Consider the following 25,413-nt stretch of genomic DNA (forward strand, 5'->3'; position numbering starts at 1 on the left):
TTTTACAAACCATGAAGCATGTAGAAATTGATAAAGAAGAACCATTTACCTGGGCTAAGAGCAGGGAGCACTAACAGTAAACTTCCTGAAGAGGACTTGAGAACGGGAATCCGAGACATTCCGGGAATTAAAAATTCTGCTGAATGGCAGCAATAATCCATTTACGCTTCTAACAGAAGCGATGCCAAAGCCAAAGGCCACTGAGTTATCTGCCATGAAACACCAAGCTGATATATTAAATCAGCCTCTGACACTTTGCTCCCCAATTCATCATCATTCAAGGCATTCTCTGTCCCAGAGAACACCAGAGCTCTCTCTCCTTTTCATCTTTAGCTGCTGGCATAACCAAAGCTTGAGACTTGCAAGCACAACAAGGCAACGGTGGGGGGGCGGAGGGGGTACTAAAAAAATCCAGACCGTTCATACCAAGGCTCTTCCACAAACAATGAATTCAAAGGTTTGAGTCCATAAGAAAAATCGTTAGTAAGTTTCCGGTCCTGGCTAGTCCATGGAATCGGTCGTTCCTTTAGTTCTGGACAGAATGCAACTCCATCCCCATCCTAATACAAGTCAGCGTTCATGTCAGGGGTCGTGAGGTGCATTTCAAGCCATTGATCAAAATGAATCAGAAATAGCTGGACGAAGGTTCAGTACAGCCCGCTGCAACTGCAGCAAAACAGATAGCATATAAACAGACATGCCCAATCCTAAGAGGTGGAAGCTGCTTCCATTTTCATGGTAATATTCTGCTGATTGGTGTGTGATGTGCAGGGATCCTGGTTTTTCCCGATATAAAATTGCCAATTCTTTCATAAACCCCCACAAATCCATGATTAAAATTAAAGGCTCCCCACAGCCTTCTAGCCATGCTCCTGCCTCTCACTCCCCCCCACAGCCTTCCAGGTGCCCTTTACCCCGCCACCCACAGCCCCTGCTCCCCCAGCCCTGCAGGAGAAGGCCCCCAGCTGCCAGGGCTACAGACCTTGGTCTGCAGTCCCCTGCCCCCGCTCTCCCCTGCTGCTGCATGCACTCCTGAGAGGGGCAGGGGGACCAGCACTCCCCAGATCTGTGTGTGGGGCAGGCACAGGCTGCAGGCTCGGGCTCCCGCCCGGCTGCCCTCCCCTGGGGCCTCCACAGCCCAACGGGTGCAACCTGACATGGCAGGGAGCAGTGGAGCCATGCAGCGGAGCTGTCACTGCTGTGAGCTCCCCGCTGCCCTAGCGATGTGCCCCCTGCATGTGCCACTGTGCGCTGCCCTCAATGAAGCCCCGCATTGCCAAAGCACCATGGAGCTTGCAGCAGTAAGAGCTGCTCCACGTGGCTCCACTGCTCCCAGACAAGCCGGGTTGTACCTGCCAGGCTGTGGAGGCCCCGGGGGAGGGAAGCAGGGTGGGAGCCTGTGCCCACAGCCTGCGCCTGCCCCACGCACAAATCTGGGGGGCCCGGGTCCTCCCTGCCCCTCGGGAGTGCACATGGCAGTGGGGAGTTGGTCCTCCCCTTCACCTGGACGAGCTAGCCGTGGCCCTGTCCTGCTTCCTGCTGGGGCCCTGCAGCCATGCATTGTGGCCCTGGGCCCCAGGCCCCAAGCACCGCCCGGCTGGGCAGCTTCCCCAGCCCTGCCCAGCTCCCTCCCTCCCTTCCTACAGGGGCCTCAATCCCCCTTTCCCCCCTTCCTGCTTATCTGTTGGAGCTGCTCTCAGGCTGCCTGGGGCTATGTGCATGCCCATGCACATGGTGCCCCCAGTCTCACCGCCCTCCTCCCACTCCCTCCCAGCAGACTGGAACTGCCAGCCTGCAGGGAGCTCATTGCAAAATAGCAAAATCCATGGGTTTCTCTGGTAAACCGGGAAATCCACGTTTGCCTCTGGTGAAAGGTAAAAGCCAGTTTACTCTATTTTTCCCTGGGAAACAGGAAACCCAGATCCCTGGTGAAGAGACATCGGCTTTCCGAAGAGCAACCAAAGGACTTGTGCACGAGCTTTAGGAAAAATGAATGCCTTGCCTTCTTGTTCCCCAATCCCTTATGTAACGGGGGGAAAATTCAGTTCTATCCTCATAGGAGAGAAAATTTGGAAAAAGGTTTCACAGTCTAGGAAAAACATCTCTTGCTCAGCTCCTCCATAAAGCTAAATCAAAGAATAGATGAGGGTGAATGAATACACATGAATAAATAAAAACTGGTACCAACCCTTTAAGCTACCATGTGGCTTATCCACTAGAGAGAAACAAGTGGGCCCCACACTGTAAGGAGGAGTTATACCCACATTAAAGAGCCCTTGTGTGCTACAGAAACAGGCTTCAGTGCCATTAACCTATGGAAGAGCCTGGTTACCTGGCACTGCTGTTGCATTCTCAGAGTTGAAGCATTTGAGATTAAACACACAAAGTAGAAGCAGAAATGCCACTGGGCTGAGGCCAACTGCAACAATAGAAAGACAGGGAAATGGGTGAAGTTTATTTAGTGCTGGAAACACAGGGAGAATTTTAAAGAGGTGACAAGGTATTGGATTTCTCTGAAAATCCATCATCTTAGATGCACAGAAAAATTTATGCTCCCTTGTCAGAGGTTTTAAGAATTTAAACAAAATTGAAATAAATCTTTTAAATGCAAATATACATGTATATCTGGCAATGGATGATTTATTTCTACTAGAACTGCTGCTGCCTTTCCCCTTTGTGCCAGTCTCCCAGAACTTCGACTCTGCAAACAACTGCAAATGCAGATAGCCTTTCTATTCCTTCAGTTAATGATGCATCTCACACACTGGGGCAGGGAGGGAATAGGAAATTGTGGCATCCGAGTCCAAGTCTCTACATGTAAATCTCAGGCTTCCATATCCATTGTTAAACAGACTGAGGTTCACTCCTATGATTTACTTTGTATTCAATCGGTATCCTTTTCCTTGGCTAAACCCATCTAAAACTGTTCAGAAATAAAAAGGCATGTTTTCTGTATAGCAAAGGGCAGAGTTACCAAAGGAAAGCTTATCATTATATAAATGTACTGGCCCAAAATAGCATCTGCCTTCAAGTACTCATTTTAAAATGATATAAAGGAACACACAGAAGGGCCCGCTTCTCTCTCCCTTCCACCAGTTTGATTCTAATTATATCAGAGTCACCTTAGATTTACACCAGTACAATAAAAGAATCGAGCTAACTGTTTAACAGCTAGCATCTGTATCTTTTCTTTCCTCTCCACTTTTAATGTGCATTTCTCTTAACTCTCCTCTTAGCTCTCTTTGCTGAAGATGCATACCAGTAACATCCCAAGGCTATGGGCAGACATTCAGAGAGGTTAGATCATGATAGAAGTGGCCACCCCATCTAACTTAGTTTGCCCAGGTGCAGACCATACACCAGACAGAAGTGCAGCACTCAGTTCTAACTCATGGTGCTTCACAGAAAGCACCATGAGTTAGACAGATCTTCTTGACCCAACAGACATTAGCTTTTGGGTCACGAGCGGGGGCAGATAAAGCTCCAATTTGGAGCCGACCTAGAGAGAGAGGATGCGTGTCTGCATCCTCTTCCCCTAGCTTTGCTCTGCCCTCCCAGTTCCCATGCTGATTCAGGATAGGAGGGGGGAAAAAAGGCAGGGAAGGGAGATTCATTCTGGGGGGTTCCCTAGCCATACTGAGCAGGAGGGGGCAAATGAACTGGAGCCCCCGCAAGGTGGGGGCTCCAATCCACCAGCCCCTCCCTCACTTCAGCACAGCTGAGGAAACCCCAGAACAGACGTCCCTCCCCTGCCTTCATCTCCTCCCATCCTGAGGCAACACCAGGGGCTGGGCTGGGCTGTGTTGTTGCAGCAGCCCAACACTGGAGCAGACATAAATTAATGAAGACATGCTGCTTTGGAGCATCTTCATTTGAACCCTCATACAATGAGGGTTAATGTGTCACATGATCAGAGCACTCTGCAACTGCGCTGTTCTGTTAGGACATGGCTTCAGAGCATATTCAAGGGGCCCAACACACAACAAGTTTAATTTCCGTCTGCACCCTTAGACTCCTAGTTAGGTCGATCTAAGTGCAAACTGCACAAAAGTTCTAGGAAGGTTAGATCAGTCTAAAAACGGCCAACCTGATCTGAGTTAGACTACCTTGGAGTAGGGTTATCTTAGATCAGGTTGGCCATTTTTAGACTAATCTAAACTTCCCGAATTTCTGTCTAGTTCCCAGCACAGCCCCAGAGCTGGGAAAGCCCAGTCCCTGGCCCCAGTCCCAGGGCTGTGCTTTTCCTGCCCCCCCCCCCCCCCAAGACCTAGGCTATATTTTTAGCACCCCACACCTCCTATGGACTAGCCAGTCCTGTCCCCCTCCTCCAAACCCTCCCATCCCACAAGCTGCTCCTGATGCCAGTTTATTAGACTTCATCGACACCAAAAGCTGAGGAAGTAAGTCCCAGTGGTGGGGAGGGGCAGGAGGAATGGGAGTGTAAGCTTACCAGGTTGGGGGGGGCTAAAACTAGCCCCTTGTCCCCCCCAAACTCCCTCACAGGTTCCCCTGCTCCCACCAAACCCTCCTGGACTCCAGCAACCCCCATAGACCCTGCCTGCTCCCCCAATCCCATGGATCCTGCCTACAGGTCCCACCTACCCCCCAACCACCATCCACAGCCCCTGCTAGCCCCATGATCCCCCCCACAGATGCTGCCCTGCCCACATCCACTACCCTCCTGCAGATTCTGCTTGCCCCTCTGATCCCCCTGCAACTGCTAGTCCCCCCATCCCAATTTACCTTAGGTCAGGTGGCTATTTTTAACTCAATCTAACCTCTCCTTAACCTCCCCCAATGTCTGTACTTAGTCTGAGCAAGTTGCTTTAAACAAAACCAGTCTGGGCACTTAAGTGGTCTGGTCTTCCATGTCCTAAAAATAGGCAAATCCACTTTTTCCCTCCCACCTCTGCATCCATGTCACTTTGTCCTAAGGAATGTCTCCTTCCTTGAGTGAGTGAGCTCCTACAGAGACAGATTTGGGATATAAAAAAAATAAAAATAAAAAAAACCATACTTCTTGAATCCATTTGAGAAAAAATGTGAGTTCCATATTTTGATTTCTCTAGTGGATACGACATATCCTGCCCTGAAATCTGTATTAAAAATTATTCCTTTCCAAAACCATTCTAGACAAACTGCGCTTTATAAGCCACCCACCTAAGTACCCTACAGCAGTATTTTATAACAATGTTCTAACACAACTGTCAGCCACAAAATCCCTGTATGCATTTTATCCAAGAAATTACGTTAACACTCGTCTAGCAACAATCTTGCTTAAATGTGATTGTATCTGGCACTGCTCTGATTCACTGCATTACTCCTGATGTTCCATAAAATCAGTCCCAAATGCTACTGGACGCACCTTCACTTAGGCCGTTATTTGTATAAGGCAGCCAATATCACAGCCAGCAAAGTTTATTCCCTCCAAATAGCAATGAAACCTTTCATGCTTCTGGGATCCAGGAAACAACAACAGGTAACTCAGACAGGGTAAGAACATACCAAACCCCAGGCTGGATACAAAGTTTCACATACCTAACATACAGGATTGCTTTCAATCACTTTTCATTAACTTTTGAGTCATCCTGAAATAGACTGTGTACAACACAGTGTCTGAGAACGATACATGCAAGTGGTCTAGAGCAGGGGATTTCAACCTTTTTTAATGTGCACCCCTTCTGACTCAAACTCCTGTACCCCCTTATATTTTTTTCTTGGGGTTTTTTTTGGGTGTGGGGGGAGGGGATGATTGAGGCCACTGTGCTGAGGGATGGAGTGGGGAGCAGGATGGAGCTGCGAGCAGCTTGTCTGGTGAGCTCTGGTGGGGGGGGAGGGGGGGGGGGTGTTCCCACCACTGCACATACCCCGGGAGGGCATAAGGGGGTTTCATGCCCACAGATCTGCATGCAGGGCAGGCTGGGGCTGGGGCAGCACCATGCTCTTCCCAGCATGGGGGAGGGAGGGGGCTGAGTCAGGCTGTGCTTGGGGTGGGCAGCGGTGGCACTGGGAGCAGGGCTATGGGATGGGATGGGCTGCAGCCACACCAAAATTCACCGTAGCTCCCCCCAACCCTCCTCCCAGCACCGCTGCTGTCCGCCCCAAGCACAGCATGGCCCAGCCCTCACCGGGAAAAGCCAAGCACAGTCCTGACCCCAGCCCACAGCAGCATCCCATGCAGATCCTGGGGTACATGCCCCCCATTTCCTCCCAGGGCTACGCATAGCAGCAGCATTGAAGGAGGAGAGTTTGCACACGGCATCCGCCACTGCCATCACCACCCACCACCCTATGCCACTGCCACCGCCACTCACCACCCCGCACCGCTTTCCCACGGCCAGTTGCACATGCAGCTCCCTGGGCTGCTGATGGGCCTTGCGCCCGGTCAATCGTGCACTGCCCATCAACAGCCCATGGAGCTGCACATGCAACCGGCTGCGGGAAAGCAGCACAAGCACAACAGTGGCAGTGGCGGGCGGTGACAGCAGCAGCAGCTGCCGCATGCGAGCCCCCGGCTAACTGGCCAGACAGCACCTGTGCGGCCCACTAAGGGACACCACTGCCCTGACCACCCCACCCCAGCCCTGCTCCTAGGAACAGGCACAGAAACACACTCCCCTACCCCCCATTCAGACCCTACTGCCCTGCAGGAAGAGGTGGAAGAGAGCAAGCTGAGGTGGGGGACAGGGAGGTGTGGGGCAGGCGGTACACTCCCCCTCCCCATCCCCCGGGTAAGAGGTGAAGCATAGGAACGTGCTGGGGGAGATGTCGATGCCACTTCCGCGCCCCAGGGCGCACTCCGTCCCCATGTACCCGCTATGACCTAAGTAGCCCTAGGGGTACACCTAACCCCGGTTGACAACTCCTTCTCTAGGGGTTTTTTATTTAACATTTTACAAATCTCAGTGATTAGATAAAGCATCAGGAAAGAAGCAATGAAACAACCAACTATGAGGGAAGGGAGGTCATCTCTCCTCCCTACAGTAGTAGGTTTGGCCATTGGAAATTATGTTGGCTACTTGAGGCAGCTACTACACCAAGTAATGCTCCAGCCACTTAAACTGATTTTTGTACACCAGCAGCATCTCATGATATACCATGTCCTGCTACAGCTGCTGAGATCTAGGGAATGCCCTCGCAGTCAGTGGGTGCAGGTAATTTGGGAACAGCTAAAGGTTCCTCCTCATCGAATGCACTCCTGGATGAAACGAGCCAAGCCAAGTTTGGTGACCCTAAGAACCACAGGCAAAAATTGCCAAAAATTTAAAATAAATAAAATAATAAAGGCACCATTAAATATACTGAATGAATTATTATCAAGATCTGGGATTAGTTTGACTCAAAGAAGGCATGAACTTTCATTTCCCCCCTTTCACAAAATTATTTCCGTCTCTCACAAACACCACAAAGCAGAACATCAACTAAAATCCTACAGACTGCAGAGGACTCTGATTTGTGAACATGGAGCACCTAGGCTGATATTCAGAATATACTGAAGTGTCCTCAAAGGGGTGAGGGCAGTCTATGGGCTGAAACTCCTTAGTGCCTAAAAGAAAAAGGGAGAGGATACAGCTAAGAGGTGCACTGGTTTGTTTATGGCAGATGTCAAGAGTAGGCAGCTAGCGTCCAGATGTGTTAATTCCCTCTGATGTGTGTACAGAGGTAACCAGATCGTGTGTGAAGCCACGTGCTTTATGAGACATGCCACAAGCAGTTTCCAATTAATAGCGCTTAAATGTCTCTCTCAAAAAGAGTTGTGTTGTTACAGCACAGGTCAAAGTGCGTCAGGAGATCCGTGTTTTATCTCCAGCTGCATGACTTGGGGCAAGTCTTCTCTCCACTCTGTGCCTGAAGGGGAGTTAACCTTTCCCAACATCCCTGAAATTTTGGTTGACTCAAGTGCTTTACAGCTTTTAGTCGTAGTCCCTATAGAAAAGCCTAGAAGTACTAATTTATACCTGACTTTTAGGAGAAGAAAAGAAACCTGAAATACTATATGTACCTTTCTTGTTTCAGGAAAGCCTGAAGTCCAGTTGATACGGGAATTTTACCCTATTAACCCAGACTAGTCAGACACAAGTTACTCATCTTCCAGAATGGCACGTAGTCAAATCCCACCTTTCAAACTTCTCTGGTCCTATGCTACCCGCCTGCCCCAAGAACATATCAGCTTCAATGTGCAACTGCAACAGCGTACACAAGGAACAAGAACAGAAATTTCCACCGAGTTTGAAGATGACATTTTGAATGCACTGTTATGCAAGAGGCAAAGGTTTGGGGGAAGTGCTATTTTTATTGGACCAAATGCATAGTTGGGATTAAGTTAGACACACTTTCAAATGCAAGGCATTCTTCTTCAGGTGACCATGTGCAAGTGTGAAGAAAATCTTTACACTACAGAACACCTGCTGATCTGCCCATATACTAACAAAACCCTCACTAAGACTACAAAACTGTTGGTTGGTTGGTTGTATGTGCCCATTTCTGGACCCAAATTTAAGCATGGGAACAGGATGCAAGAATAAAACTTTATTCCAACCATGCTAGTGGTCTAAAAAAAATTAAAAAAAAAAATCACCCCAAAAATTCCTTGCCTGTCATATAATTCCTTAACCAGCGTGGCTACAACACCGTTCTAACACCACCTGGTAACAATATATTTGTTTGATTTAGAAACAAAAGATTTTCTTATTGATAGTGAAAAATGCAACTCTCCAATCAGAAACCTTCTCTCCCAAGTTCCAGCTTGGCCTGACTCGTACAGCTACCCCAAGCAGAAAGCAAAAATGGAAAGCACAATTCTTGCAGAACCCTGTACCATTCAATTTACTGTAGATTTCCATTTTTGTAGTGTCATCTTTTTCTTGCAGCAGATGTTTCATTTCTCCCCATCCTCCTCCCAAATATTTCTGAAGCAACCAAAAACTTGACAAAACAACATCTCCTTCATGCTGACTTTGAACTCAAACATATGTCAGTGTGAAAACCCGACAGGTGGCACTCTAATGAAAACTGGCTGGTTCTCCACCAGTCCTGCTAAGAAGAAGAAAAACATTATGAACTATGAGAGCTTATTGTGAGACAGCAGACAATGCAAAGTCCCAAATACTGCCTAAAAGCACCAATTACCTTTTGTAGCACCAATCATTTCCAGATATCCAACCGTCATACAATAATGAAGTTGGCACCTATAAATCCATAAGATTAATTTGATCTCCTCAGAAGTAGCCACATTCAGCCTGAGAGTAGAAACATTGGAAACCCTCCACTCTGTACTGTAAATATCAACAGATGGGGAAATTTAATGACAGTCTCACTTATTAGGCATAAAATATCCATTCTCTTTGCAAAGCATCAAAATGTTTTTGCACAAAAAACAAAAGTCTGCTAAATGTACTATTACTGAAAGCAATCACACAGAAATGCACGTGTTTTCAAACACATTTTGGATTTAAACTTCGTTGCCGAACAAGAAAGATTTCTACACCTCCTTGCCTTTCTGCCATCTGATACCACCAGGGAAGGAATCCTGCCTTATCTGCACATCAAAGAGCAACTCGCAAAGACTCTCATGAGCCCAGAGGAACAGACTTCCACCTTCAGCTTCCTCTGTGCAAAAATGAAGTTTGTTGCCTACCTATGGGGACTTTTTACCATCTTTAATTTTTCCTGAGCCTAAGGAAGAGCGCACGTGTCCAGGAATTTGCAGAAAAAGACTTTTTGTGCAAATTCTTAGGTGGTCTAATAAAAGGCATCATCCCTGAACCAAGCGTTCTAGAGTTTTGCATTTTTTTGTGCTTTCAAACAAACACCTTGGCATTTTAGCCATGAATGCCATGTGCTCCCAGAGACTGGGGGGCACAGTGACTGCCTGTAGGCAGCAGCGGCATGGCAGTGGCAAGCAGCAACCAGCAGTTGGCAACCACCTGCAGATACCACCGCCGATAACGGGCAGCAAGGGTGGGGTGGCAAGAGGGGACTGCCCACAGGCGCCACTGGTAGCATCAGCAGTGGCTGATTGCAGGGGGTGCACCGCCAATCTCAGGGACTGCATGTGCACCCCCTATGCATCACCAATGATTTTAGCTGTGGCCTGTGGGTTTGGTTTAGGCTTCTTTTTTTTCTTGGTGGGGGTGGGGATGGTTTGGGAAACAGAACACAAAACAAGCCATACACATGCACACTTTGTAACCAAGCATGTTGGGGTGGGAGGGTGGAATAAGATTCCTTTTTTTATGTCAAAGCAAACAGCATTTGCTACAAATCCAGAGAAAGCTCATTATTTTTAGCTCACTGGTCTTCAGCCCTTGAATCCAGGCATTCAAAGCAACTTGAGGTTCCATTTATTATGGTGTAGGAGAGCATAATTTTGCCTCGGCAATCCATAGTTTTATAGTAGGTAGGGTCAGAAGGGACCTGAGCAAATCATCAAGTCCGACCGCCTGCCCTGGGCAGGAATGAATACTGGGGTCAAACGACCCCGGCTAGGTGATTGTCTAGCCTCCTTTTGAAGACCCCCCATGGTACAAAGCCACTACAACTAGATTTCACAATAAAAAAAAAATTAAAAAAAAACCTTTCCCGCAGGGCTTTTATTCTCAGGGCAGAACCAAAGGGTAAAGTTGGAAGAGGAAATCTTGCAGTTTGACTCATAGCCCTTTCAGTGTCCTGCAGAAAAACCCACAATTGGCCCCAACCCAAAACAAAGCCTACCACAGCCAGTGATAAAAAAGTCGGTTGGGTTGTCTAGAGCTCCTCAGGTGGTTATAGAAGGAGAAACAGGCATTTTGAATGACCCAGTTATATCCACATTTATTACAGCTCACACCCCAAAGTACCATTTCCTTGGTTTTCAACCATCCCCTATCCAGCAGATATTCTGTCAGCTACAGAATGAAAGTCTAGGGTCTGCTTTGTCAAAGGACTGAGTGCAAGCAGCTCTGAGACTTTATTAGGAGCTGTACATGCACAATACTTCCGATACACTCATGACCAAAGACCAACAAAAATGATGTTGGACAGATAATCGGGACCCTCCAGGTTCAGGCCCTTAGATTAGGCTTAAGGGTATATCCATGTTCTAGATCGTAACGCCGTCTAGATCTGCCTGAGCTACTCAGAAGCGATAAGGGTGAATTAGTCCAACTAGACAGCTTCTAACTAGACAGCTTCTGCTATTCGAAATAGCTCTTTCTACACTGTGCTTACCCTACACATTACCACCTTCTTAGTTGCCCCATTCATTTCAGTGGACATACTCGCATGTGAATTTTAAACTGCATGGATGAAATGAAAAAGGGTGAGAAGGAGAACAAGGATTTTTTTTAAGCTATAAAAACTCACCTTGGGAGGTAGATTACAATTTAAAATTAAAAAAAACAAACCTCAAGCTATTAATTTTATTGCTGTACCACTCCACAGAAAGGAAGGTGAAAACACAACCGGCGTACTAACCTCGTGCATCAAAGAATTCATCATCGGAGCTCTCCACAGAATCACTGACGACGTGCTGCATGTGCCACTGAGCGCCACTGAACCTGCGGGTGCCAACTGGAAATAAAAACAGACACTTGTTAGCACAACACTATGCGGGTCTCCTCTCCCAGCTAAACCAAGAAAAAGCAATGAACTCCTACATTGCTCAAGAGGATCATTTTGGCCAATGCACATATTTTAGCCTAAATCAGAAAGCCATTTGAAACGTAGAATTTTCACCGCCATGAAAATCTCACTACACATCTCACATAACTATCTCAATTTGATTTTTTTTTTTTTTTAAAAAGCCCTCGGTTGAAGTTCAGTGGACACTTTCAGCTAATGGAGCGACTTGAAGAGACCAAGAAAAGAAAAATTCCACCCAGGTAATTTTTTAGGCCATTTCACATCCAAAATTTGTTCTTGAACGGCACAGGATTTTTTTAAGGCAGTAAAACAGCATGTCCTTTTGGCAGCTAACATTTAAGCTAAATTTATTCCACAGCTTTTTGTAAACATATCGGACTGGCTTGCAGACATATACACAGAACACTTAATTTCCACTCCCTAAGCAGATTCCTCAAATGAGCAAAGAAAATTGTTTTCTTTGTTGTGAACCAAAGAAAAAGTGTTTCTGAAGTTTTCAATATAATCTTAGCCTTTGAAGATAGGAAGACCAAAGCATTCTGGAATAGCAAAGTCAGTCTCACAGTAACAAAGCTCAGAAAGCCCAAACGTGTTATAAAAAGTGTACACGGATATAGAAAAGGAAAATTACCCATTTTGAAATCACTTCATTCAGCCCTCAAACGTACCAACCTGTTTTACCTGCATGCAGTACAGTGGGGCAGGCAATTATTTTGGGCAGAGGGCTGCTTACTGAGTTTTAGCAAGCCATCAAGGGCCATATGATAGGCAGCCAGGGGCAGATAAATATTAATTTTCTAAAATTTTTAGGAGCCCCATGGGCCGGATAGAATGGCCTGGTGGGCCGCATCCGGCCCCTGGGCCGCATTTTGCCCACCCCTGCAGTAGAAGCTACCTGACAGTTTGGAACTGGGAAATGAAGAATATCTGCGAGAGTTGAAATACGCCATATGATATTGGCCTGGCCGTCTACAGATCACAGAGAGCTTCACCACGTGCTGAGAGAAAGCTAGAAATTGTTCACAATTTCCCTAGGCTAAGTAATATTCCCCCAATTCCACCCCTCCTCTTACATTTTACATACACCAACTTCACTTAGTGTCCTGCCAATGCCTTGTAGTACAGCCTTATCTAGAGTATGTCAGTTTGCAACCCCCCATTCAAACCCATGGGAAGACCAGGATCAGAGATTTCACAGTTGTTTAGGGTCAGAAGAGACCTCAATAGGTCATCGAGTCCGACCCCCTGCCTAGGCAGGAAAGAGCGCTGGGGCAGACGACCCCAGCCAGGTGCTTGTCCGATCTCCTCTTAAAGACCCCCAGGGTAGGGGAGAGCACCGCCTCCCTTGGGAGCCCGTTCCAGATCCTGGCAACCCTTACTATGAAGATCAGGCCCATCATTTATATTTAAAAAGTAAATAAGCCAAGAAATCAAGATGAGCTACTCAATTTTTCATTTATATATGGATTTTAACAAAATTAGCTTGTTTAATCTTCTATGCAGATGAAGCTGTATCTGCTTCTTTCCTAGACCTCAACAGGGATACAACAGACCCCTACATCTGGGGCCATATTTAACCTAAGAATTGCTATGGGGGGATGGGGAAGGACTCTTCCCAGGTAGATCAGAAATCCTTCTTTAAACAAAAACCAAAAGTTCTCCTTGTTCTCTCCCACTGAGGGAAAAGAAACTCTGATGATCAAAGGGTTGAGCCTTCCCCCTGGAACCCAACCGGGAAAAAAAAAATATTCTGTCCTAAAGAGATGCGCTGATGGTCTCTGAACCACTCTTTCATTAGACAGCTGCCTAATTGCCATGTTAAGCTCTCACCGCAGCCCATGTAGGAATTCAGAGTGCAAAAACATTTGGTAGAAAATGAAAATGTTTATTACAGCGGTGCATTCGCACCTAGTCCTGTCAGCCCTACACTCCCATTATAAGCTTCTCTCATCAGGGAGTTGCATCTCAACTCTAATGAGTCTCTTTGGGCTGACTATTGGCACAAGAGATCTGAGAAAAAGAGCCTTTTAGACTGAATTTCCAAAATATCCATCTGGCTTTTGCACCACTGGATGCCGAGGGGGGAAAAAAAAATGTTTAACTGCACATTGACTGAAGCTGAAAAACACCTGTGCCTGCCAAGCTGTATAATCATTACCTCATCCTTTGGACGTATCATCACATGTGAACAGACTCTAAAATAGGGTTCTCTGGGGCAAGCACCATCTTTGTACTATGCATTGATGCATTGCTTTGTACAATAAGACTCTGATCTCTATGTAGGATCCCTTAGTGAACCTGCAATAAAAATATGTAGAAGAGGGTCCAGAGCTGCACAGGTTGGTATTTCTTACAACTTCAGGCTGTTTGGGGATGGCTGAGTATGCCTATTTTTAGAGCACAGCGAAGTTCTTTTATTATTTCTCTTCCTATTCCCCCATCTCCACCGTGAGAACTTTGCAAAAAAGTTTTTCCATTTAGAAAATACCAAGAAGCAAAGTGAAATGTTACTACTGTAGACATTATTATCTTTCCCTCCGCTCCATTAAACCTACAAAGGATCGAATTCTTGGGATTGGGTCTGAATTAAACCTGCTCGAGAAGGGAAGACACATCCATCTAGAGCAATGTTTTTCAAACGACGAGTCACTAACTCCCCACCAATCCACGCTAAGGACATCATGAAAGGCAACTGGTGTTTAAAAGTCTATTGCAAACCACAGCAAAGAACATCTCACTCCCTATACATCTTGACTCCCTCGAGGCCAACTATTCTCCATCAACCTCTTGAAACACACTGAGATTAGACAGCATGAGCAATATATTTACTATATTTAAACAAAAATAAAAAGAACAAAAATTGTTGTGCTTTGAATAAGAGGTCACCAGCCCGAGAAACACCAACTTGGAGAAAGGCCTTACATAGCAAAGCCTAGTGCAACGTACCTACCCTAGAGGCTGGGTACACACCAGAATACCTACTGCAGACCAAAGCAGAGGTGGGCATACATTGTAAATCAAAATGACCTGCTTTTGAGGTCTGCTGCTTTGTGAACCAAGGAAGCTGGACTAGGACTGCTCTACATGATGGGACTCAGAGCATACAGGTCTGATAAGGGTACTTCGGGCCAGACTCCAGATGCAAAGCTATCAAAGTCAACCATACAGAAAAATATTACTGGGGCATAGAGTAGGCACAACAGCTTCTACACTATCCATCTGAACCGCCTCTTGTAGAGGCAACATACACGGGATGTCCACATGTCTGGGAATACACACGTGTGTACATGAGGCAGCGGTATACTGTTACTCATATAGCCCACTTGATATACATATAAAACAACGTGCATAAACTTACCGTGTCCCATTATAGCTATTGAAAATGGCACCCATGGAGCAACACCTCGCTAATTTAGCTTAATATTCAAAAAATGCTAATTTTGTTCCCTATTAAATAATGTCCATTCACAGCGAAGCACTCCCAAATTTAAGAGGACTTCCTTTAATTTAAGCTGGAAAAGTACATGAAGCAGGAATTAATTGAGCGTCATGCCTAATTAATATAAAATTTGGGGACTCATGCTGTGTCCCTCCACAGTGTACAGCAAAATGCCTGAAGGACAAGCTATTTTATATTTTCTTTTGGGGATCAGGACTGCTTAAATTCCTTATATTTCCATTTCAAACGTGAAAGTGTTAGAACTAATTCAAATGCTGGTATCACTAGCTTCATTGCTGTCATTCTTTTATTAACTGCATTTCCTGTGGATGGTAATGTTGCATGTTGACACAAGAAACACCAACAAGCACATCTGAACATCCCACCTCTATCTGAACCTCTGAATTAAGTTTCTTTTTCCTTTATCCACCAGCTCAATTTGGGGGAAAAAATATAATTTCCTTCCCATGAGAAACTCTAATATTTTAAAAGCTGGTTTTCACCTCAAAATGGGATAAAAATTAAAGATAAAAAATTTACACAGAACATAAAAAAAAAAAATCAATTAAGAAATGTCAAGATGTTTTTTGACTTCTCCCCACCCCACTCCTCTTAGTTATTTTTTTTTTTTAAACAAAATTAAAATACTTTAGCTTGGATTAATATTAATTTGTTTCTCTCTGGAGCTGACACTTTTCACAGAAGTTGTACTTGGACTGCTTCATGCCCCTATTCTCTTTCATGAATTGGGCTTCCAGTACCCTGTGCATTCCCTCGTGATCATATCCTTTCAATCGGGGAGGAAACTGCAGTGCATTCTGGGAGATAACGTCCAAACCTTGATCCTAGCCAGAATAGAGCGGGGGCATGAAGAACTAAAATTACCTAAAGCCAAGATACCATAGCAGGTCAAACAGGCTAGAGTGGCCTAAAATTAACTATTTTGATTCTCCCAACAGAAAACTTCTGTCCGGACCAAAATCATTTTTCCTCATTGGCAATTCTCATAGTGGAATTGGTATCTTCTGTTGAAAAAAAAAGTATGTATTTTGACAAAATTCCTGACTCATCTCTATATCCCAACCATAAGCTTCATTTAACCCAATTTTCAAGATCCAACACATACCATAACCGCATCCCAGACTCCAACTCCTGGCCTCCCAATCCTGCCTTAAAATCCACTCCTTCAAGAAACATGCTTTACCTTCTCTTCTCCAATAACCCCTCTTCATCTGTCCTTTTCCAGAACTATTATACTGCCATCCTGTATAGCAATTCTTTGTCTTGACTAACATTTGTTAGCTCTTTAGAATAGGCATCACTTCTGAATCAATGGATCCAATACTGCAAATACCTGCTACCAGATGTCCCATATTAGCAAGTATTACATCTCAGGGTAGCAAGCACTACTGATATAAACTTATACATCTTCCTTGCAAGCAATGGACCTGCACTAATTTTACAGAAGGAGAAGATTTTGCCATATGCCACATTATAAATGCTTGCAAGATTAGATGTTATGTTTATTAAGGATTAGGCTCTGTGCAAAGTTCAGATTGATAATGCCATGTCATTACCTATATTACGCTCTTGCATTACAAGATAACATTGCCTTGGAAGAAAACATTACCTTGCTTTTTTACGGAAAACGGGGAAAAAGAGAAACCAAGTGTGGCATCACATTAATTCGTTACATTTCCCTCCCGTCTCTCTTCACATTTGCTTTGATTACCCTTGCTTTGGAGCTAATGTTTGCCAGCATGTGGCTGCTATTCTGGGATCATAAATCAAAACAAAGCCATTTCTTAATCCTTCAGGACCCCAGCCTTTCACATAACTGCAAAGTGGTGTCTTTTCATTACACAAGCACAAGCCAGCCAGCACCACGGCATAATTAGATGTCAGCCAGCCATTCAAAAATGGAAGCAGGACAACAATTTCCCCCCCCCCCCCCCTCCTTTTCAGTAGCTGCACATTTTTGCAATTCTTGCTGTTAATTACTGCCAAGGCCACCCATCTGGCTCATCAACATTAACAGCATGCAGCCATAACCCCTTCTCCTACTATAAATAAGAGGACAGTGTGAGAAGAGCAGGACTAGAGGAAAAAGCATGGGAAATAATCAATGGCTCCTACCGTTCAGCAGCAGTTTGCCGCTTCCTTTGCAACCTACATTTTATATATAAAACCATATAGAGCCAACAGAAAATACAATTTTGTTCTACAATTCTCCCTCACTTCTTCCCTATGCCACCTTTTTCTCCACCTTTTGAAAGAGACTGAAGTGGATTAACATCAATATGTTTATCATGGCAGCAAGGGTCAGTGTTTCAATATAGATTAACAGCCGGCCCATAAATAGTGCCTATTTCTTGCTTCCAGTCATTGCCTTTATTTCAAAGGCTATTCTACCCCAACTATCATTTTGGTAACTTGTCTAACATGCATTTAGGTTGCCTGAAGAATGAGAACAAGAACAGTGTGGTTTGTCATGAATATCTAGGCCTGACCACACTTTAAGGGACATTGATGCCTGCACTGATTATCTGCTGCAATAAATAGAGGAGTCTCCAGTAAAAACTCAACATTTACCCACAGTGTTACTGTAGTATTTGGCCTTCAGGCTTTCGGGGGGGAGAATTAGAGGGGAGAGAAGATAGACATGCAGTCTTCTGCTGAGACCTTGCACTAACTCTTGATAAATAGTGACTTCTTTTTTTCCTATTTGCCATATTGAGAAACATCAACCTGCAGCTACATAACAAGCAACACCACTTACCAAAATTGTTATAATCGCATTTTAATTTAGCTACTATCTACCCATAAAGTGTCTTTTCATGCTTGCTAATGGGAACTGGAATACAAAGTAATCTTTCCACCTACATCATAACCAGCGTAATTCGGTGAACCTCAGAACTTCGCTAAATGAAATGAAACAATGAGTTATATGCGAGTTAGTGCTATTAATTAGTTTAATAAAAGGGAAAGCATTGATCTCTCAGAGACGCAAAGAATCTTTTGCTTGCTTCCGAAACAAAATGTTTGAAATCATGCCTGGTTGATTCAATGGAAATCCACTGTCATGTCAATTTATTCTAAAAAAACATCAAATCAAGCCATCATCGCTCCTTGCCCTGAATCTATCACAGTCTTGGAAATCAGGGGCTGAATGTACATCCAGAGTTTGGCAGCTTTGATCCCACCTCCAATTTAGTCCTTTTTTCCTGATGTTCTCTAAGAAGGAAAACTAGAAAGGGAAGTTGTGGTTAAATCTCTTCTTAAAGAGTACAAAAGGAGTGCTTTGCTCAGCTTAAGCCTTTTCATTGTGGTAACATCAATCAGTGTAAAAACACAATGTATTCAAGGTAAATAACTTGACTTTATCTCTGCTCTGCACCAAGAGGTCTAGGCTAAAACACCAGTAGGACAAAAAAAAAAAAAAAGGTGATATTTTCACCTCTCATTGGAAAATAAATCTGAAATGTAAAACAACATCAACTGCAGAAGTAGTGCTTATTAGAGCTGTCGCATCCTTCTTCCTTCTCCCAATAACTACAGCACCCTTTTGCAAAAAAAAAAGCAAAACACAGGTGACAGAGACTATACTCAACCTGAGTATAACCAAGCGGTGGGCAAAAGGAGGGAAATTCAGATCGTAGATATTTAATATCTCAACGTTCAAGGATATTTGGAGCCAGGACTTTGATTCAGCCCCTATGGAGATATGGTGCCAGTGCAAAACTTGGAGACAAATTCCAAAGATCTCAGCATTTAGAGGGGTGTTCAGATTTTGGATAGCAAATTATGCACCTCTCAAGGACAATTGCTGGGTTTTTCCTCCCTTTTTGGGGAACGTGGAGAAATGCGATTATAATATTTAACTGTAGTTTATTTGAAAATGGGTTTTTGACCAAAAAAATTAAAAAACAAATATTCCATTTTAAAAAAATGGTGCCATGGTATCTCAAGGGAATTGGGATTGGAGATCAATGCCTCATGTTCTCAGTCTCATCTGCTGGAAGGGCTCTCTAGTCCAACCACAAATGCCATGATGCAGCATGTTTTCCCTTAATAGCAATGCAAGATGAGTATACATTATGAAAGTCCCTGGATATAATATCCAGGGGATATGGAGGCATATAGTTTAGGAAGGGAGTGCAGCTGATGAATAGGAATGGGGACAGAGGGAAACAAACTACCATTCCCTTTAAGGCATCTGGCAAAATATCTAAATTATAATATTTCTACTTGCAGGCATTTTTAAACCAAAAATCAAAATTAACCTGGCACTTTTCACAATAACACCCCACAAAACCTTCACCTCTCTGGAGGCAAGCTGCCACATATAAGCTTATATTATGGTTGCCTACGTTATTTAATGGAGGAATTGGAGGCAAACCCCCAGTTCATATAAAATCAGCTGAGGCCAGTGGTGTTGCACTCATCTACATCATATCTGGTCTTCAATTTACAGAGCTGTCAATCTAGTGAAAGAGGCAGGTCCTTTTTGCAATCCCTGAATTTCTTATTGTCCCAACTTGATAGTGAGCTGAACAAACCAACTTTGGCTTTAAAAAAAAAAAAAAGCCCAAAAAACAAATTAAAAACCCCCAAATGTTGCACTCTAATCATAAAGGTTATGAAGTCATAAGGGTTATAAATCCTGACGTTCCAGAACATAAACAAATCACTATAATGCTTAGGGGCAAGAACATATCTGATGGGCAAGTTAGTTCACAGTGGTCCATTGAGACTTCCTGGACATCTATGAAAGTACCTGATACTGCATCAGTCACGCTAGATGGAACATTTTATAGCAATTCCTATGTTCCTACCCGATCACATACTGAACACAGCATGCACCCTTCCTACAAAATGAGCATTAATGTTCAATTGAACTCCATGCATTGATCCTCTCTTTGGGGTCTTAACTTTTAATTTTCCATTGCATACGTAAGTGCAGGATACAAGTGTTACCCTCTCTTACAGGAATGTACTTTAATACAAGAAATATGCTTTCTTGCTTGCTTCAAATGTCATCCTTTTCTACCCACCCTAATCAGGAACAGCACAGCCTCCACCAAGGCACAGTCTGAAGGCAAAAAAGGTAAATGAGACCACCTCTGAACCGAGTTAGATGAGGTAACAACACATGAGATCCACATCTGAATTATCCTACAGTAATGAATTTACACCCTACAGCAGGACCATAAGGGTTTCATAATCTTTTTTTGCCAACTGGTAAGGTCTGTTGTGGCCACAATTATTTGATTTAGGGCATCATTAGAGAGATTGGAAAGTATCTACTAAAAATAGATCATGGTATGATTAATATGGCATGCAAGCAAACAACACTTCTCTGTGTGCAATGCATCTACAACTGTATGCACAGACAATTATTTAACAGGGTTTTAAAGAGAAATGAACTGGACATGTCTGGGAGCAAAGGGAAGGGAAGAGCTTTTTCTGCTGATTTAGTCTAGGGACAGAAGTTATACATAAACCAATTTCAGTCATCACAAACTGGTTTAAACATGTAACAGAACAGAAGCTCAGTGCACATAAACCAGTTTCAAAATGGCTGAAACTGGTTTAAGATAAGCCTGGTTGAAGGTAGTATCAGACTTAACTGATTTGGGTCAAACCAGTTTATAAAACTTCTGTCCCAGACCCCTTCCTGGTTCAAGTTAAATCACAGTCCTCCAGCATCCCACCATACTTTCCAGCCCTGGGTGGGGCTGAGCTGGGATTGGGGGGAGGCAGGGACTGACCCCCCCCCCACACACCCCTCCCCCACCCCAGGCAAACCCCAGCTAGAGTCTGGGGCAAGGAAGAGGGGTTAAATTCCCTTCTCCCAAGCCAAGAGTTGCCCTGACCTGCTAAAAAAAAAAAAACTTACTGCTGGCTGCAACTGTGAACTACAAATCCCAGAGGCACCTGGAAGCAGGAAGAGGAAGTGATGGGCAACCCTACAGAGTCCCGCTGCTGTGATCCTGGACTACAAATCCCAGAGACCTCAGAGGCAGCAGGAAAAGGAAATGAACACACAGTTCATGCTGGCTACATGCCAAGAGCAGTGCTTTAGTCACCCCACAGCTTCTGGGCTGAGCCATTGCAGGCATGTGGCTACATTTCCTGAATTAACAGTAAATGTCTGTTTACTTTTGTTTCAATTTAATCTGTGCATCTTAGACTAACCTGCAAAGACTAAATCTGTTCTGCCTTGGGCTTTTTGACAAGTGCTTAGCCTTACTGGCTGAGTTAATTTGTTAGCTCTGTGCATGCTGAAAACCACTTGCTGGTCATAACAATCCTTATTCACTAGCCACCACTATTCAGTTAAATACTTAAGCAAGCAACCTTAAATATAGGCATCATTGCCAAATTCACCTAGAGTGTAATTATATTTCCATGTAATGAACATCCATCAAGATTTTGCATTCACTCCTAAGTCTGTGGAGTATGAAATCAAGAAGGGTTCTTGCAAACCAGGCAATCAGCATATCAGGTTTACCTTTTGAGAACTATTACAAGCACATAAACCTTTCCTTGGGAGAAAATTAATTCCATAACTGAGTGTATGGTTTTTCATATTCCAAAACAATCCAGCCAGCTGACTTATGATGCCTATCACATTCATGCTGCTGCTGCATGTGAAGTCTCTCTGCTAAAATGCAACAGATCCTGACACCCTGAACTGATCAGAGTCCTCATCATCTCTCCTGGAAATGGAGGTTTTATCCCTGGTTCCTAACAATTCCAATCACATTTAGTCTACCCAAAGTTTCCTGCAGCTTCTATTGGATACAGTATTCTCCCCACTCCTGCACCACATCTCAAGCCTGTGTAGATGTTGCTATTCAATGGTCATCAGCTGCTAAATTTAGGCCCAACTGATTAATTGCACAATTACCTTAAGACCAGCTACGCGTGTAAAGTAGCTATCACACAATAAAAAGCTCCAACCAGCTATAAAGTCAGACCTTGAAAATGTGTACTAACTTCATAGCTGCTGAGCTTTAATTTGCACAGGTAGCAGGGGCTCGGAGCTCCCCAGCTGAAAACCCCAAGCCCTGGGGAAACTGCAGCTGCTGTGATCCCCAAGGCTGGGCTGCAGGGGCTGCAACACCCTCAGCTCACATGGGACTCTTGGTCTGATTCCCCACCCACAGCCTTGAGACAGCTGGTCCCAGAAGCCTCATCATTTGCAGTCTCGTAGCCCCAGTTGCACTTGCTCCCCGTGGCTGGGATCCCTTGTGTTTACAACACACCTTGTAAAGTTCTGTGTGATCCTTCAAGACATGGGTGCTGAGTATATGGGGGCCTGAAGGCCTTGGCCCCCTTTGGGAAGAAGACCATATGTGTATTAAGATCATCCCACCTTGCCTGTGCACCTGCACCCTACTAGAAAAGTGGTTATTTCTTAAAAAGGATGAGGAAAGCATTATTCCCCATCTCAAACAACAAGCATCTGGCAGTAACAGAAAGTCTTATCTGATAGAGAGGAGAGGTCTTGAGAGATGAACCGCCTCAAGGACCTACTTACAAGTATATCTGTTGCCTGTTAATATTCTACAGGCTCCCACTTGAATTTTCTTATTCTGACTTCCTTCTAGAAAGGCTCAACAAAATAAATGAACTACAAGCAATAGCATCTACTAATTTGTTCATTTAAAGGATGCAAGCTGTGAAGAACTTGAAGTTATTATAAGCACCTAGGACTTCAGAGCAACTTTAATGATCAATTAGGCTTCAGCGTAGGAAATTACTATCTGCGGATTTTAACTACAGAAGTCAGCAAACAAGGCACAACACCTAAAAACCAATGGACTACGTTTCCTATTTTGAATAGCTCTGGAGTATCAGATACGAACAATTTTAAGGTAGAAGAGACCACTCTGGTCTAGCCCACACAGCACAGACCAGAGGAAAATCAACCCAGAAAATTCTGCCTCGAGCCTTTATTTTCTATTTGCAATACAGCATCTCTCCCAATAAGGTACCTGGTGTTGGTCTAAAGACTTCAAGTGAAAGAGAATCTGCCACAAGTCTATTCAACTCTAGCACCTCCCTGCTCCAACCAGATATTCCCTTGCTTCTACATGCAAAATTGCACCACTCCTTAGCTACATCCTTAGCTGCATTATGAGCTCGAGTTCAACGGATTGCCAGCCAGGGCCCTCACATCCTTTTCTGAGTTGCTACCTTCCATGAAAGAGTCTCCTACACATCGACTTCCATAAAGACTTACAGACCACAGTCATTGTTCAAAGTTAACATCTCCTCTGACCCCTTGGTGGCCTTTTCAAGGGGACTCCCCAGCCAGGACACTAACTGTTACATTTGTGGGGTGGAAATCCATTTCCCCTCTCCCTCCAGAGCCAGATTTTAGGCTGTGATCACCATCGCAGATCTGAATTTAGTTCAGCACTTGCATCACGGCTCCCTCTCAGGAGCAAGTGATAGAGTTAACCAGTGACCCATCAGCATTCAGAGTGAGATACTATTTATCTAGGCAGACCAGGTCTATCTATGACCTTAGACCAACACGGCTACAACCCTGTATTTAACTAGATAACACGCATTACACCGAAAAACAGCGTGCACATGCACTTAGCTTACCAGGTATCAAAGCAAGACTTGAGATAGTTCATTTAGAGAGAGCTCAGGATACTATACTTTATTGGGCAATGGAAACATACTTTTAGTTCCCAGCAAAAAGTGAGCGAGTGCCACCCTTCTAGGTCTAGGCCGAGTCCAGTAGGGCTTTTGAACCAGATCAAAAAACTTCAGGCAGACTTGTTACCATGCATTAATTACCCCAAAGTAACTTCAGATCCTCCAGCAAGGTCACCCTTTGTGCTAGGGCAGTAAGCACTCACCAACCAATGATGATGCATCCAAGAGTTTTTGCATGTTGTACTGTAATGCGAATGTCATGTGTGTAATAGCAGGAGGAACCAGGGGGCAGCCTAAAGATCTTTGGTGACTGTTAATTTGAACTACAACTGTAGGCAAATAAGATCAACTTGCCAGATCTTCAGCTACCATGAGACAATGGAGCCACAGAAATTTGTATTAGAAGCAGCTCTGCATCCATTTTACGCAGCTTTTGTACCATGTATTCTGTATTCTTCCACATTTCAGATCAAACCAAGAATCCTATGTTTCTTTTTAATATTAGTTTTCTGTAGGAACTTGTGATGATGAACATTCAAGCTTGCTTTATCTCAGGAAGAGACTAAGTGGAAACTCATCTCTCTGAAAAGAACACAAGATTTCTTATGCCAAAGAGACATATTTTTTACATACACTCCTCCATGTTCCTCAACACCCATCCTGAGATGCTTATAGCAGCCTGGTGGTAGCTAAGCACATGCAGGCACCCAGCATCCAAGACTATACAAGTTAAATGTTTATTCCAAATCACTGACTGATAATTCAAAGTCAGGAAAAAAAAAAACAAACTCCTCTCGCCTGTTATCAGGAATAACCCCACCTGTGCTCAGAATGATGGACCACAAGCCTTTCATATTGCACTACATACTACACAGCCCAGAATATTTGATAATGCAAAAACCACAAAACTTTCTGACCTTGAGGGAACAAAGCTGCCTTGTAACATGGAGTGTGGTGCACAAATTTTTCATGAAGGCCAGGACCTAAGCTCAATGGGACTTCTGTCTCCATTTATCCAGAGTTTTACCTGCCTTTTAAGGGACAGCACAAAGACAAGTTTGCTTAACTTTCCTTTGTAACTCTTTGGAGATGCCGAATTGCAACTGTTGAAAAGGCACAAGAGTGCACTTGAGGCCCTTCGTCCTAGACTTTTTCCAACTATTGCTCTCTCTTTAGAAGAGAAAAATTTCGTTATCCTGATTCACAATGCACGGGGCACCACTGCACTTAGTCTCACTGGCTTCACGTAGAACAAGAGGCAATAATCTGGAAGTAATCTCTTTTATTGGATTAACTGCATGCTCAGGATAGGCCTAGACAAGCTTTCAGGTTTCACATTACTGTTCTTCAAGTCTGTGGGACAGAAGGAGACACATCAGGGCTAAATAGCAGATGAAACATAAAACTCCATAGGTAGAATATAATTTCACATTAATCCAGGTGGCAAAGTATTGCTCTAAGCCAGTGGTTTTTCAACCAGAATGCTATAATAACCTTCTTAAGCACTGTTAGGTGTGCAAACACCTACACATGATTCACAAGGTAAACCCAGAGACTTCAAATAGGAATCCACAGTGTCAAAGATATTCTGCCCTGTTGAGGTCTTTCTGGGGTCTCTGCAACAGAAGAATTACTTTATTATTTTACCATAGTTAAAAAGTGAAAGGAAGAGA

The 25,413-nt window shown here is 44.2% G+C and overlaps 1 protein-coding gene across 4 annotated transcripts in view; it reads right to left on the reverse strand.

The window, feature by feature from the left end:
* The window catches only part of PITPNM3 (PITPNM family member 3), a 317,984-nt gene that overhangs the window by 209,867 nt on the left and 82,704 nt on the right, over positions 1 to 25,413 (reverse strand). For all 4 annotated transcript variants that reach the window (XM_059717443.1, XM_059717442.1, XM_059717441.1 and 1 more), the window contains exon 2: positions 11,455 to 11,550. In XM_059717443.1, coding sequence (XP_059573426.1) covers positions 11,455 to 11,550 — 96 coding nt within the window. The remainder of the gene's footprint in view (positions 1 to 11,454; positions 11,551 to 25,413) is intronic.

The sequence above is a fragment of the Alligator mississippiensis genome, chromosome 14 (genome assembly GCF_030867095.1).
Source record: "Alligator mississippiensis isolate rAllMis1 chromosome 14, rAllMis1, whole genome shotgun sequence".
Taxonomy (NCBI): Eukaryota; Metazoa; Chordata; order Crocodylia; family Alligatoridae; genus Alligator; species Alligator mississippiensis.